The sequence below is a fragment of the Camellia sinensis genome, chromosome 2 (genome assembly GCF_055761805.1).
Source record: "Camellia sinensis isolate YWXY chromosome 2, ASM5576180v1, whole genome shotgun sequence".
In the NCBI taxonomy this organism is placed as follows: Eukaryota; Viridiplantae; Streptophyta; class Magnoliopsida; order Ericales; family Theaceae; genus Camellia; species Camellia sinensis.
The window spans coordinates 114,985,919-115,002,255 of NC_138962.1; the positions used below are offsets into that span (position 1 = coordinate 114,985,919).

Sequence of the window (16,337 nt, forward strand, 5' to 3'; positions counted from 1 at the left end):
AATACATATGAGACTTGCCCACTTATGTCTTGGTGTGAGAAAAAGAGATAATAATAAAATATTATATGTAACTTTTTTCACGTTTTTATGATAGAATATGTTACATATAATTATATTTTTTTACTCATTTTTCTTACTCCAAATACAAGTTGGTCCTATATATCTTTATTAATGTCGTCCCAATTACTGTATGTCTAGGAGTGGGAAAAAAAGTAAGAAATATGATAATATGTAGTATTGCTCCTTTATGACAAATACTAACGAGTTTTTATGGGTATTGTTTAATGTACACCTTAAAAAGGAGCACATCAGAAGAAGGAAAAAAAATTTATAGTAAAAGTTACAAATTACGAAATTATAATGTGCGCCCTTGAAATAATATTTTTTGTAGTAAAAATTATACTTTCTGTGATAACAGTTATACATTTTGTGATAAAAATTATATTTTTTTGTATAAAGTATACATTACATTGATAGTTTTTTCATTGTTTAGTATTGAGATTTTTGCAACATTAGGTAACAAAAATGCTACATAATTCAAAAAGTTTGTCAAAAAATTTACAATACTCACATATATGTGGGTCTCAGGCCCATGTAAATACTATATAGAATTTTTAATAATTTTTCTAAAATTTCAAGCATTACTCATTGTAAAAATAGTAAAAATATTAAATTAATGTTGTGTTTAATTGGAAGATTTGGAAATGAATTTGAAAAAAAAAAATTTGTAAGAAACTAAATAAAATATAGATATATTTTATTCACATTTCACCTACTTTTTTCCTTCTTTTTCCCAATCCCTCCCTAAATCTTTTAACTAACCACAGCGTAAATAAAAATATATAATAAAATAAAATAAAAATTCTAGAATTCTACGCAATTTTATATATATATATATATATATATTTCATGATACCTTTAAAACACTCGTTAGCTGAACCATTTTTTTTTTTATTTTTTTTATTACATCATAAAAGCTTCGCACCCCTTCTGAAACTAAAAGCAAGCTTCACTTTCTGAAGTTTCTTCTCTCCCTCTCTCTCTCTCTCTCTCTCTCTCTCTCTCCATGTTTTGGTAAACCACTTTAGGTAACCAGAAAACAAGCCCATAAGAGTCTTTTAGACCTGCCACCCCTCCATATCATAACCTCTCTCTCTCTCTCTCTCTCTCTCTCTCTCTCTACCCACATTTTGTATTTTGTTGTGAAGTGAGGAAGAGGAGAGAGAAAGCTAGCTAAAGTAGCTTAGAGAGCAGAGCAGAGGTCAAAATGAAGAGGTCACCTTCTTCTTGTTGGTCTTCATCTTCAACTTCAAGCGTTGAGTCTGATCTTCATCCTGCTCATCATGATGATGATCAATCAGCCCAGCGCAAGCCCAAGGCCAAGCGTCCCAGATCCAGACCCGGAGGAGCAATCAATAAAAATCTCAACCAAAACAAGTCCCAGAAGATTATTAATCCCAACTCTCCCAGAAGAAGCTCCATTTACAGAGGAGTCACCAGGTAATTAATAATTCATAGCAATAACTCTCTCTCTCTCTCTCTCTCTCTTCATTTGTTTGCATGCATGAGAATTTGGGTTGATAATTGATAATCAAATGAATGAAAAATGGCATTGAGATTGAGATTTTGATTGTGGACAGGCACAGATGGACAGGGAGGTTTGAAGCTCATCTGTGGGATAAGAGTTCATGGAATAGCATTCAAAACAAGAAAGGAAGACAAAGTGAATATCTATATCCATATCTATATCATCAATCTTTAATTAATTAATTTATTTATATTAATTTAATTTGTAAACTTTTCAGCATAGATTTGTATTTGAAAATAAATAAATGATAAAATCAAAGAGATCTGCTGCAATCTATGTTTGTTATTAAATATAATAATAAGTGAAAGTGCAGAACAGCATCTGTTGCATTGCATGGCATGCTTGTGGGTGGGTTTCTGACTGACTGACTCCTGTGTTTTTATTCTTTGATGGATGGATGGATGGATGATGGTTGATGGTTGATGGTTGATGTTGATGATGGATCCTTGTCATTGCAACGTTCTTTTACGCTTTTGTCGCTGCCATTTTAGTTTATTTGGGTAACTTCTTCCTCTCTTCTCTCTCTTCAATTCTTTCTTATTTTCTTTTTCTTTTTCTTCTTCTCCTTCTGATTTGTAGATTAATTTTTGGTTAATTACATCAAAATTCACTCAACTATTAATAAACATCACGTTTTTCTCGTTATAAATTCGTACATATTCACTCATCAATTACAAAAATCGCACAAATACACCAGTTTGGAGATGACTTGAAAATATAAAAGCTATACATTTACATAGCCAAGGGTCAAAATCTACGAATTTTGAGGGGGTAAAGTGAGTGTAATTAACCTTAATTTTTTTTTTATTATTATCAATTATCCCGTTCTTTTATTATTATTATTATTATTATTATTTAAATTATGGTTTTCGGAAAAGCTACTACTTCTACTCCAAAAAAAGTACCCAAAAATGAATCGGCATATAGATTTAAATTTGATGTAATATGAGTCACACAATTTATTATTTTTTTGGTACTTTTTGAATAATTTTCTCACACTTGGTCGCAGAAGATTTTTTTCTAAAATTTGGGTGTCGTATTGTTAAGTAGTTTTTGACTGTTGCATAATTAATACAAAACTAAAGATTACCTACTTTGTTATTATTTATTCTTTGACAACAGGAAGGGGCTTATTATTTATTAGAATAATGCTTGGGACCCCCTATTGGGGGTCACCCCCTCACCCTCCTTTGTCACGTGGCGGGTGGTGATTGGAGGAGCAGAAAAAAAAGAAAAAGAAAAAGAAAATGGGACCAATGAGAGAGAGAGGGGGTCAAAGGGGATGAATCATTGTTGTATTTATTATTAAGGTGATCCTATGTATAAACATAACATCTTATTACATTTATGTGGGACCTACCTTGTATTTATTATGTATAATATTTTTCTTATTTTAAAACGCCATTGCTGTATAATAATGTTTCGTTGCCTCAACCAATGCATATATTGTGTATGAGAGCCATTCCCTTTGAACAATCTTTTAAAATTTTCAATATCAGTATTGTGATTTGTTGTCACTTAATTTATTTCTCTTTTGAATGTAGGAGCATATGATAATGAGGAAGCAGCTGCTCATACCTACGACCTCGCGGCCCTTAAGTATTGGGGGGCCAACACTGTATTAAATTTTCCGGTACTATTTTTCTTCCACTTCCTTGAAGTTTGTAATTAATTTTAGTTATGCATGAATTATTTTCAGCTAACAATTTATTTATTTTTTTATTATAAAATATTTGCTTAAAATACAGATTGATACATACACCAAGGAACTTGGGGAAATGCAAAAGCAGTCCAAGGAAGAGTATTTAGCTTCCCTACGACGCCAAAGCAGTGGATTTTCCAGGGGTGTTTCTAAGTACCGTGGTGTGGCAAGGTAACCCACCACCAAAACCTTGGAAAAATTCTATTTTCACAAACTCTTTTATCTCTGTGTACATAATTTTTCAATGCATATACTTAGGAAATTGATTTTATATTTTTGTTCTCAATCCACACATCACTTGTTCTAATTATATCCTAAACTACACATATCATCTAAACCATTAGTTCCACGGAGATCAATGGTGTAGACCCATTTTGTATTCCATTTACAAGGTACATGGATGGAATAGAAAATGGGTCTCACAAAATGCTAATTAATTACTCCAATTATGCTCTTATGGGGCCCACTATTTTTTTCTATGGTTGGTTTTGTGGTTAGTCTTGTGTCCTTAAAGTTATTGTTGTGAAAATTTCCAAGAAAACACACACACACATCTAATACAAAATTGTATACAGTTGGTTCTATATATAAAAGGCACTTTTAGTATTAGTATCTTTTCCTCGGAAAGATTATAAAGCTTTTATCACATTTGACAGGCACCATCACAATGGGCGATGGGAGGCACGAATTGGGCGGGTTTTCGGAAACAAATATTTATATTTGGGAACTTACAGTAAGAGCTCCTCCACTTGCTTCTACTCATATTATGTATATATGATAATATTAAAGTGGTACCCACAATTACACCTTTTTTTTTCCTATTTTTTTTTTGCCCTTTTTGCTATTACAATGTCGTGAGTGGTTATTGTGACACTTTTATGTCCATTTGTTGAACCCCTTTGTCCATATATTTGCACTAGGGCCTTTTTGACAAAGGGGAGAGATTATTTCGACAGTTGTATGAAGGATGACCTGTCATGTGGCGGGGGGATATGCAATACCGTGGGGTGGTATTACAAATCCTGTATTTGTAGAGGATGTAATATATCATCGAATTTTATATCTAGTCACCAAACGAATGGTACAAAAAAATAAATAAATAAAATAAAATTGCTGAGGAGCCGTAGGGATGCACATGTTTTTCTATGCTCCCTACATCCAATCAAAGGAAAATATCTCCCTCTGTCTATCCAAATGAAACTGTATGCCCAAATGAAACAGCTCCCAAGAGTCTATTTACAGGTAAAATTAACTAACAAATAGTTTCTATAGCCCATAGGATCCCGTCATATTTCTCCCATGCCCCTTGTCCCAAACACTGCCACTATAGTGAGTGTTTTTAGCTTTGATTGTGTGGTGGCCGATACGAGATTTGACAAAGGATTTCTTGTATTTCTAACTAGTGATCCCACAAATTTTCATAAACTTTTTTCAACGATACAATCCATCGAATGCCCATTGAGCTGTGGAGTCCTTCCAATTCAATGATGCCATCGTGTTTACAATGCATACTATACTATTTGGGGTTGTTTGACGTAGTTAAAAAGTTGGAATAGGAGGTTGGAGCTTTTCATATTTTGTATGGGCTTATCATCAATTAAGTCTTTCGTTTTGCTAATAAATAAAAAAAAAAAATTAAGAAGTTGGAAGATTTTAAATTGTTAAAATTATAATTAAAGTGTAAAATTGCTACCTTGTATTTGATGTATCAATAAGTTTCTCATATTAACTTCAACAGTTCATAAATGAAAAGCATTTAAGTAGTACCGGATTATTTACTATTGAATGAATCTCTCTCTCTCTCACCTACACACACTATGGTGATCCTATTGCCAAAACAATTTTGATTAGTTCAAAACATGTTGTACAAAACATGGTGTACAAATCAAAATTGTTTTGGCAATAGGATCACCATGCCTAGATAATGTTTTGGGAGTGTATCATGGCCTTTCCCTGTTTTCTTTGTTTTTTTCTCATTTTGGGTGAAAAATATCATTATTTTCTATTTAAAATCATAGCAAGTAGTCTTCAAACTAGCATGACACCCCTTGTATTGTCATTACCGTGTTTTCTTTCTTTTAATTTAAAAAGAAAGAACAAAAAAGACAAACTTTTAAAAGAAAAAACGAATAAGACAAAAATAAATTTATTTTCTTAGTGGGTCCCCCATGAGCCACTATAAGGCGACAAGTATTTATGTTTTGGGCAAAGTTTCAAACCAAACATATTTGTATGAAAAAATGATTTACATATAATGTTTTTATATATATAACTCGTACAAAATGATGTGATAGTGACATTTTTACGATTCTAATGAATGTTTTGGCTTGAATTGAAAAGATCATAAAATGTCACATTATTTTGCATGTGTCTAACTCACTCTACCATGTAACACTTTAGTAGTACTACTGTTGCTATAAAAAAAAAATTAAAAAAATTAAAAAAACAAGGGTATGAGATTTAGATACCAACTGCTCCACTTTTTAACAACTGTAAAATATAAAAACAATGCTGCAGTTCGTGAGTTTTCTTTTCAAAAATATATTTTACTAGCTTAATATATATTTTATATTATTTGTCGTTTCTATTAATTAAAAAATTATTAGATTTCTTCTACCATTGTCAACTTCAACATAAAGAAGATACCCATTTGCTCTTTTTCTTTTCTGTTCTTTTCTTTCCCACCCCCTCCCAACCCCCCTCTCTCCAAATGCTCGGAGAAATTGGTTTCTAAGGGAAAGTATGTATATAGTTATTTTATTATTATTTTTTTGTAGTTGTTTGTTTTTAATCTTTCAATTTCAATGGTTGTTGAAGGCACCCAAGAAGAAGCAGCAGCAGCATATGACATGGCAGCCATAGAGTACAGAGGTCCAAATGCAGTTACCAACTTTGACATCAGCATCTATGCAGGCCGCTTGAAGAAGAACAAAGCTCTTTTAGATGAACAACCCCAACAACCAAATCCCAATTCCTCCATAGAAGAGTGGGGAGATCAACAACAACTTCAACATCAACACCACCGCCGCCTCCACCGAGAAGATGAAAAGGAGAAAATATTGATGGTACCCCAACCCCAACCTCTAAACTTAGAGTTCCCTCCTGCCATTGACTCGGCTGATCACATGGTGGTGACGGATTCCACCAACGAGCATGATCACCCTTGGAGTCTCTGCTTGGATACTGGATTCAATATGCTTCCAGTTCCTGACATTCCCCTCGAGAAAGTAGGTGAGCTACCAGACTTGTTTAATGACACAGGTTTTGAGGATAATATTGAATTCATCTTTGATGGACCATCCAATGAAAATTTTGAGTTCAACCTCGATAGCCTGTTCATTGACACTGCAACCAACTTGGTTGATAATGATATTTTATGGGTTATGGAGGAAAAAGAGCGTGCAGGATTGACTTCACCTCCTCCTCCTTCCCCTTCATCGTCATCGCCATCCTCTTCAACCACCAACACCACCTTGTTTCCTTGTAATTAGTTTGTTTAAAAGGTTTGGGATATTAGATCTTTATTTAGAATTGCTGGAGTTTGTTTTGTTTGGTTTGGTTTTAATTGGGATATGTTGTGGGGGGATATATAGGAAACTTTTGAGACGTGTTTAGATTGTGTCCTACATTTTTCCCTCATTGTTTTCATAAAATATGGACAGTTGGACATATTTTGGGCGCAAGGTTTTTTGCGATGAACTGTAAACTCAAATGTCTGAAGTATGACATCTCTTCTTATTGCATCTAATCTTAGTTGATACATATAATTTGCGAGTGTTTACAAGTATTTAGGATTTACTTTGTAGAGGTTTTTTTAATGTGGCCCATACCTTGGGGAAGTTTGCAATCATAATAGCTACGAACTAAAATCGAGACTTTTGTTGATTATTTTCTAATTACTGTGAGCAATATAGATCATTATTTGCCTTGAGTTGATTGTGATCAACTCCAAGAAAACCTTCTAAAAGAAAAGTAAAAGATAGTGTTAGGATTAGTCCACTCATGTGATAAAGGTAAATCTTACTAGTTATTAAGTTGGTTTATACATGTATTTGGGTTAAAATATTAGAATTCAAAATTTACTGAAAAACTTAATATATGTAGGATTTGATAATTTAATTGTATAGAACTAAGGCCAAGTTTGACAAATCCAATATAATCTATCTTTTTATCTTTTTTTCATTACATCACCTCTTTACTTTTCTGTACATCTTTTCGTAAAAAGATAAAAAGTGCACTTATTTAGGTCATCACAAACAACCCCTAAGATTTTCATGGGTAGACTATTATAAGTAGTCATGTAGACTATTGGATTTCTCTGAGAGAAATTAAAAGGGTGGTGGAGAAAAAATAGAGATGTAAGGGATGAAAAAAAATATTGAGAGCACCAAAATGAGGGTGAGCAAGGGCTCAAATTACCCTTGAACATGGGGTTTGCGTGATGGTGTGGATTTTGCGTACTTTGGCCTCGCACATATATTTTCTATTTTATTTATAGTGAAAATTCTCTCTTATAGATGTAGGCAATTTGGACTTAACCATATAAATATGTGTGATTATTTTTCTTTTTGGTATGTGCGTGAGTGTACTTCCATTTGTGTTGGTGAGATATGATATAAACCTAACAAATAGTGCATTAAAGTTTTGAGAAATTAAACCGCACAACAATAATGGATCCTTGCGAAATTTTGACAGACGACCATAACTTGGTGCATGCTTCACATATGAAAATAACATAATACATGAAATTTTGGAATTTTAACTTGCAATTACATAAATGAGAAATAATAATTGTACAGAATTAAAATATAAAAATGTACATAAAATATAAAATATAGAAAATTTACATAAAGTAGGGGGGTAAAAGTGTAAATTTTACAAAAAAATGTATAGAATATAAAAAGTATAATGTGTAATTGAGAACATACACGGAGACCAAACAACATTAAAAATCTACTAAAAAGGCCAATTCCATTCAGCCAATCAATTGCGTTTGATACCACAAACCAACTCATGGATCAAATTCAAGCCCATTCTCACTAATTACTAATTAGGTTATGAGAAAAAGAGCAACTCTACACGACTCTTGGTTGCCACTTGTTTCTAAAAATAAAATCATACAAATAGCATAACATACATGCACATAGCAAGAACAACTAATTAAAAAAAGTATGCCTAATAAAACTACAGTTTTCCTAAAATGACTTGTTTTTAAAGGGAAAGACCTCTGACATTTACCCACAGTTAATTTTTACTATATTTAGAGTACGAATCCTCAATGCATTATTTTCTTTGTGCTTATATAGGTTAAATTATGCTTTGACTAACCTATTAGATTAACCAATTTTTTGAGGGGAAAAAGAGGAGAGTATCTGTCTTTCTAGAACATATACCCTTCTTCTCCATTCACTCTGCTTCTGCCTCTAAACCTGATATTATTTATCTAGATACTTTCTTGATGATATTCCTTATGATCCTTATGTTCGTGATTTCTCTCTTTTAAAAATTCCCTCTTCTCCTTGTCTGCTCTTTTTTGATGTTCCTCATATTGTTCATACTTATGCTTGTCGAAAAAATGCATGATTTGCCTAGAGGTATAACTTCCCTACCTCCTCCGGCTGTCTCCATTGCCTATGGACAATGAGGCTCCTCCCGATTCTCAGTATTCAATAGCCTCGTAAGTGTCCTTATCGTTTTGGTTTCTTTAACTCCTATTATACCTCTGAATTTTGTTCCTTTTTGTCATCTATTCATTCTCTTTCTGAGCCAACCTCCTATAAGGAGGTTCTTTCTAACTCTCTTTGACAATAGGTTATGAATGAGGAGCTTTCTACTTTGCACAAGAATGGTACTTGCAATCTTGTCTCTTTACCCTTTGGTAAACATGTCGGTTGTTGATGGGTGTACAAGATTAAAATCAAAGCGGATGGCTCTGTGGAAAGATACAGAGCCAGACTTGTGGCTAAAAGGTTTACTCAAAAACACGAAATTGATTATGAGAAAACCTTTGTTCCTATTGCCAAGATGACTACTCTCCCCATACTTTGATCGTTGTAGTTGTGCGTCACTGTCATCTTTTCTAGATGGATGTCAAGAATGCCTTTCTTAATGGTGATTTAGCTGACAAAATTTTTATGGTTTCTCTTAGGTTTCCATATAATTTGGGTGAAGTTAGCAAACTTCTCATAAAGCTTTATATGGTCTCAAACAAACTCCTCGAGCTTGGTTTGAAAAAATTTCTACTGTGGTTGACTTGGGCAGTCGTACCGATGATTATAATTCGGCTCATTGTATTCATTCTATTATGCGGGATAGACTATCTTCTGTTATATATTGATGACACAATCATCACTGATGATGATCTTAACGATATTTTTGTGCACAAGACTCAATTGCACCATCATTTTGAGATGAAGGACCTTAGCTTGCCTCGTTATTTTTTGGGAATTGAGATGGCTTCTTCTCCTAAGGGGTACCAACTAATGTCATTGTGAATACTTCTCTTGAACTTAATGTGCATTATACTTCTGTTGATGGTGTTCCTTTTATTTGATCCCACATTGTATCGTGTTCTAGTGGATAGTCTTGTCTATCTTACCCTTACTCGCCTTGATATTGCTTCTGCAGTACATATAGTCAATCAATTTCTTTCTACTCCAACTGGTTGGTCTTCGGATTTTGCATTGTCTTTAGGGCTCTTTGCATCAAAGTTTGTTGTTTTCTGATGCTGTTTGGGCTAGTGATGCTATGGATTGTGAGTTGCCTTTTCTAATGGTGGATGTGTGGGAGTTGCACAAGGGTGGGGAGGGAGAGAGAGGGGAAATGCTAGTGGTTGGTGGCGGAGAAGGGGTGGTGACGGTTGAAAAGGCGAATAAATGAAAATTCTATTAACATTTTGTTATGTTATTAGTCCCTGAAGTAATTTTGCAGAAGGACAATATTGTAATAAAAAAAAATGGGAGGTGTAATGAGCTATAATTGTGATGTAAATAGAAGCCACCAGTTGAGATGAATAGAGAGAATGGTGTGAGAAAAAGAGAAGCGAGTAACTTAGGGTTTTCTCCATCATACAATCATACTTATATTAAAAGTGCTCGAAGTACAAAAATACCCATAAGGGAAAATAACACATAGCATAACAATAACCTCCCCTTTCAATGTCCATTCGTTAACTCAAACTCAACCTAACATTACACTTTATCCTCCATTTAACAATCCTTATCTACAGTTTTTTTATCAAGGGTACATTACTCTCAAATGGACTACAGCCCACACACGAGATGTAAATATTTCAGGGACAACATGGAGGAAGCCCAGTTATACTGTTAAAAACATTAGAGATGCCTCCTGAAACTCACCCTTAAGTGTGGGAATAGATTACAAAAGCAGGGAGCAGGTAGGCTCAAGACAGGCAGCTGCCAATGACAAATCTAATCCATTTTAAGCATGATGCTGCGAAAGGCACATGTCTCGACATTTATCTCAAAGCATACAAATTATCATAAGAAAACTCACCATAAAACATTCCTTCAGATGATTCCACTGCCTAATCCTGAGGTCTCCCTTTGAAACAGCTGTCGCAATTATATGTTTATAGAACTTCAACAACCACCTAATCAAGCTTCAAAATCAAACTAAAAGTTAGCATGAGATAACATAAATCAGAACATGATGGATCATTTACATGGCATAATGAAAAAAAATCACATTCAAGTTCAGGAAACAAAAAATGTGTATATATTTCTACCTCAAGTGCTAAGTTGAATAGACTGAGCCATAACTGTTTGTTCCTCAGATTCTAGGCCAGGAAATTGTCCAATATCATGTCCGATAAGTGGTTGAAATTCATTATGTAAACCAACAGCAAATTCATCTGGACGAGCTCCACCACTTTGGAAGTAATCTGCAATCTGCATTGCAAGACCATGTTCAATTCAATAGTTACATAATTATAGAAACTTCCACCAGAAATGGAAGTAAAAGGAAAAAACCTAAATTGGGACAGTGACACATGGCCATGGTGGAGATACGACAAAAAGAACAGACATGGTAGAGATCCAACAAAAAGAAAATAAAAATACACATTTCATGTTGTTATCTTGTTAGGTTTTATCTACAAAAACCAAGAATAATGAAAATTCACACTAATTCAACATGAAAAAACCACTTGATCTATAATTTAAACATCAAACATACAAAATACTCATTACATGACATAAGTCAAAATCATTCAAGTTAAATAATGAAGTGGTTTTCCAACAAAAATAAATAAATTCCCACTATATTTTAAGCAATAATATGGTGTCAAACATTTATCAAAACACAGAAAATTCCACAACCAATGTAAATGAAAGCTGATAATAACACTAGAAAGATGAGAGGGAAAACTAATTTTTCAATGAGATATGCTCTCTATCCCTCAAATGAAATTTAGGGCAGAGATTAAGACATTGAAGATTGAACAAACTAGGGGAAAGCTTTTGTTTTTATTTTTGAAGCTCCACCCTTTTGTTCCCAATTATTCTACTTTGACCACTAATCACCTTTCTAAAATAAAACCCCAAATGTGTCCTGTGGCGTGTCCAGACACAAGACACGCCTTGATGTCCAGTGCGCCCAACGTATCCAGCAAAACAAAATTGGACAAGTCCATGTTCCGGCATGTCTGAGGCATGTTTGTAATGGGTACAGTGACTAAAATGGAGTATTCGTGATGGAGATGCTTTATAGAAATAGACATTATGATTTCAAAGTTTCATGCTTCCTGTAATTTATATAAACATATAAACCAACAAGAAAAAAGAGTAGAAAGAGGGATAAAAGGAACTTGCATGATTAGCAAGAGCTATGCCACTTATGGCTGCTGCCTCTAAACTTGAACCCAATAGCCAATCACCACATATGCCAGCCCTTCCATGAGGATCAAAGATGCAGGGGATACCTGGAGTATTAGTGGGAAGAGCAGCACCCCTACATATTTAGGGAATGTCAAACTAATCTTATTGAATGCCAAAATATAAAAATAAAAATAAAAAGAGTAAAAATGTAAAGTACTAGAAAATAGCCATATAAAAATAATAAATAAATGTTCTCAAATAATAAACAACTATTACTTCTAATGTGCATTATCTGACTCTATATCATTTATTCACTAGTACCCTTTTTCTTGCAATGTAGGATGCGGACACTATGTTCAAAGCAAAAAGGCAGGTAGAAATATGTCTAATTTCTGTCCCTTAAAACTAATAAAATGATCAGTGTATAGCAGCATTACAATTCAACCACTCATAACATATCCAACAGCACCACAATACACAAATGAAGTCTTAATATGCACTGTTCTTCATCTGACTCAAAATCATTGTTCATCTTTCTGCAAAATTGTTATTTTTGTAGGTTCATAATCAAGATAATTATTCATGAAAAAACAAAGAAACTAGGGAAAAGGCTTAATTTAGAGTTAACCAATCCTAAGCCAACTGCAGCAGCCAGCAGGAGTGAGATCAGTGACCCAAAAATCTCTCTCAATTGTTTGTTTTTCAACATCAGAAAAGAAAAGAGAAAAAAAATAGAAAAATCAAAATTGCATGGAAAGCAGCCCTAACCAAAGAAATAACTGAATAATAACCCCTTAAATCACTGTAAAGGCAAAAATGACTGATTATAGAACAGCTTTACATAACTTAGCCTTCCATATTTCAAAATATCGTTGTAGAAGAGGAAAAATCCTGGGAATACGATTGCCCCAGTTGTGCTCATGACATTGACCATAATTGCTTAAATTCATCAAAACACTATAAATTGATATTATTTATTCCATCAATCGAGAGAGAGTCTTCAAACAGAACCCATGTTCTCAGAAACCAGATTATATGCATAGTAGTCCATCAAATGAAAGAAAGGCAACCCATGGATTTGGAAAGAAGAAGACCAAAGAGACGCGTGAGAAACTATTAGTAAATTTTGATTTTACAGCTTCCCTACATTAATACTGTGCCTTGATTACTTACTAATCCCTAGTCACTCTCAACCACAAATATACAACAGATTCCGAATGAATCCAAACTTCATTACTTTCACCCTAACGGTTAGGCATATCTAAGAAGCTGAAATCGTACCACAATTGCAATCGGGTATAAAATGGTCTCTTAAGTGAGCTTTTGGATAGTCCTAGTGCATTCTCAACACCCTCCAGCATTGCCTCCTTCACCCTCTCTGCCGTGGCAGTTGGAATATTTTCCTGTAATGCACAAAAATGAATCATTCATAAGTATCTAACAAGTAACTCAAACCCCAAAAATAAGCCACCTGCCTACTTCTAGACTCTTCACCAGTCTCAACAAATTGGCAAGGGTTAGTGCATGTCATCTAAACTCTCTGCGCATAGGTAAATTCCCTCCCTACCAACTAGTGTTCGCCAAGGTCGCTTCGCCAAGGCACCCACGTTGGTTTGACTAGAGGTTTCATGCTAGTTGTCAACCCAAAGAGAACCCAAAAACTTTAATCCAATATTTGGTTTGGTCGAAGCCTCTGCGTGTGTGCACGCACAAGCATGCATATTTGCATAAAAATTGATAAATAAGAATTTGACTAACCTGTGGAACCTTATTCCTCTTTCCAAAAGTTGCTGTACTGAAAAAGGTCCAACAGTGAGGGCCAGTGTTCTGGGAACACAATAATTTCTTTGCATTATTAGCCATCCAAGAGACAGAGTCAACTCCTTTTACAAAAGCTCCTTCAAAAGGAAATGTAACTGCATTGGCAGGGTTGGGAAGAGGATCCTCAAATGCAGCAAGAAGAGCCCATATAGAACTCAGTTCCAGCCTCTGCAAATGGTTGAATAAGAGAAAGAAAAGAGAAGACACAAACATGAAGCAATCAACAACACAAATAAACCATATGTAATAATAGCTTGTTTGGTGCAGCCCCTAGGCATCTCCACCAACCATAACCAAAAGCATACTAGAATAAACTCAGATCAAGGCTGAAAACATGCAAAGAATCCGACTTCTTTTTCAGAAATCTGCAATTTCCCACATATATAGGGCTCAAATCAACATGCTTTGGTGTCTAAAAGAAACCCTATAAACGATAGATTAGAAGGATTCAAAGAGAAAATATAAAACTGAATTGTTACCTCTCCAAATCTTCTATTCTCCAGCACATCCATATAATATGGAAACTGCTTCTAACTAATACCCACTAAAATAAACACACTGCCAAATGATTAAGGAATAAACTCAACCAATCCTAAGGACAACCATAATACTAGAAAGCAAAAGGCAAAAAGCAAAACAAAACAAAACAAAACAAAAAATCGTAGATATACTAAACTAAATTAAATGAAACTATTTTCAAGCCCAATGAATATCTTTTTCATTCAATAAATCTTTGGTCTTGAACGCATCAATTCCTCCAACGATGGGAAAAAGTTGAGGTGATAACCTGCATCCTACGTCGATGGAATATGAAACCTTAGTTTGGTATATAAAGCACCAAGGGAACTATTAATGTGCCTGTTTGGCACAGCTTAAAAACATCTTAACTCAGCTTTTGGCTTAAATTAAACTGTTTCTAAGTGTTTGGTGTAGCTTAATGGATGTAGATTATAGCTTTTTATAAGTGGAAAATGAGCTTTTTGGTTGAGTGGGGGAGGAGGTGCTTATTTTTACAGCTTAAGCGGCAAGCTGAATATCAAAGACTTAAATGCCCTTCACACCTTCAAGTTATTACAAGTGTACCAGGTATATAAACAAAACACACTCATTCTCTCCCTCTCACGAAAGAAGAGAGGTGATTTCCAGTGGAGAGAAGCGATTTCCAGAGGTGGAAAGAGCGACGATGAGGGGTCAACACAGCACATCATCCATGTCTGAGCCTTCACCATGTAACCCAACACAACAAGGAGCTAATCAACATCTCTCTCTCTCTCTCAATTGAGGGGTAAAACCTAACTACCGCGATCAATCTAAAACCCTAGCACCACCACAATCGCGATATGCTCCGTCACGATCTGTCTTCTCTCGATCGATCGATCGATCGATTGATCAATCGATCTGAAACCCTAGCGCCGCCGCGATCGCGATCTACTCCGTCGTGATCTCTTCTCTCTCTCTCTCTCTCTCACGAACCAGAACCAGAACCAGAGCTCTCTCTTTCGTGTTGATCACGGTGGCTCAAGGGGTTGTTCGGGTGTTGGTGCGATTATTGGACTTGAGCTCATCGCCAGAAATCAAGCCATTTCTAGGGTTTCAACCATCGTGGGTGAAAGAGGAGAGCACAGAAGGAAAAAAAAATTAAAAAATTAAAAAAAGATAAGAAAAAAGAAAGGAAATAATTAATATGTAAGAAGAGAAGAAAAGAAAATAAAATAAAATGAAGAAAAAGAAAAAAAATTAAGAGAAAAAAAGAAAAAAAAAAAGAAATAAGGAAAAAAGAGAAAAAAAAACAATTAAGAGAAGAAAAGAAGAGAAGAAGGAAAAAAAGAAAGGAGAGAAAAGAAAATGCGGAGAAAAAGAAAAAGAAAAAGAAAAAGAAAAAAATAAATAATAAAAATAAAGAAAAGAAATATACAAATAAATAATTAAATGAATATAAAAAAATAGAATGTAATGAAATCACAACATTAATATAAATTAGAACATGAATATTAATTGGTATTAATTGTAATGAATTAATAAATTAAACAAAATTAAAAAAAAATAAAATAAAATAAAAAAATAAGGAGAAAATGAAAATAAAATAAAATGAATAAAAGAAAAAAAAAACAATTACTAATAAAGAAAAGAAATATAGAAACAAATAATTAATATGAATATAAAAAAAATACAAGGAAAAAAAAGGCAACATGAACATTACACAGCAAAAAGTTATTTTACAACTTATTCAACCAAACACCACTCTACTGATTAAATCAATAACGAGTTAAAATATTATTTAATGAGTTAATTAACAATATTGTTGTTAATTTAATTAATGAGTTAATTAACAATATTATTTAATGAGTTCATTAATTAATGACTTAATTAACAATATTAACTCATTAAT

The 16,337-nt window shown here is 33.9% G+C and overlaps 2 protein-coding genes across 6 annotated transcripts in view; one reads left to right on the top strand and one right to left on the bottom strand.

The window, feature by feature from the left end:
• Positions 1 to 1,004: 1,004 nt before the first annotated feature.
• Positions 1,005 to 7,038, top strand: WRI1 (Integrase-type DNA-binding superfamily protein). Its single transcript, XM_028247307.2, has 7 exons — positions 1,005 to 1,500; positions 1,641 to 1,723; positions 2,080 to 2,088; positions 3,133 to 3,221; positions 3,337 to 3,461; positions 3,947 to 4,023; positions 6,108 to 7,038. Exons 1-7 carry the CDS (start codon positions 1,268 to 1,270, stop codon positions 6,779 to 6,781), a joined length of 1,290 nt encoding a protein of 429 aa, XP_028103108.2. The 5' UTR covers positions 1,005 to 1,267; the 3' UTR covers positions 6,782 to 7,038.
• Positions 7,039 to 10,346: 3,308 nt separating this feature from the next.
• Positions 10,347 to 16,337, bottom strand: part of LOC114302293 (FAD/NAD(P)-binding oxidoreductase family protein) — a 45,808-nt gene continuing 39,817 nt past the window's right edge. For 2 of the 5 annotated variants that reach the window (XR_014361556.1, XR_014361557.1), the window contains exons 5-10: positions 13,886 to 14,116; positions 13,409 to 13,530; positions 12,122 to 12,260; positions 11,038 to 11,200; positions 10,806 to 10,911; positions 10,347 to 10,720 (exon numbers count right to left, since the gene is read on the bottom strand). Coding sequence is in view for 2 of the 5 variants with exons in the window: in XM_082915453.1 (XP_082771579.1) it covers positions 11,039 to 11,200; positions 12,122 to 12,260; positions 13,409 to 13,530; positions 13,886 to 14,116 (654 nt within the window). In the remaining 3 variants the exon portion in view is untranslated. Of the gene's footprint in view, positions 10,912 to 11,037; positions 11,201 to 12,121; positions 12,261 to 13,408; positions 13,531 to 13,885; positions 14,117 to 16,337 lie in introns of all 5 variants that reach the window. The other 3 variants (XM_082915453.1, XM_082915454.1, XR_014361555.1) reach the window with 2 other exon arrangements.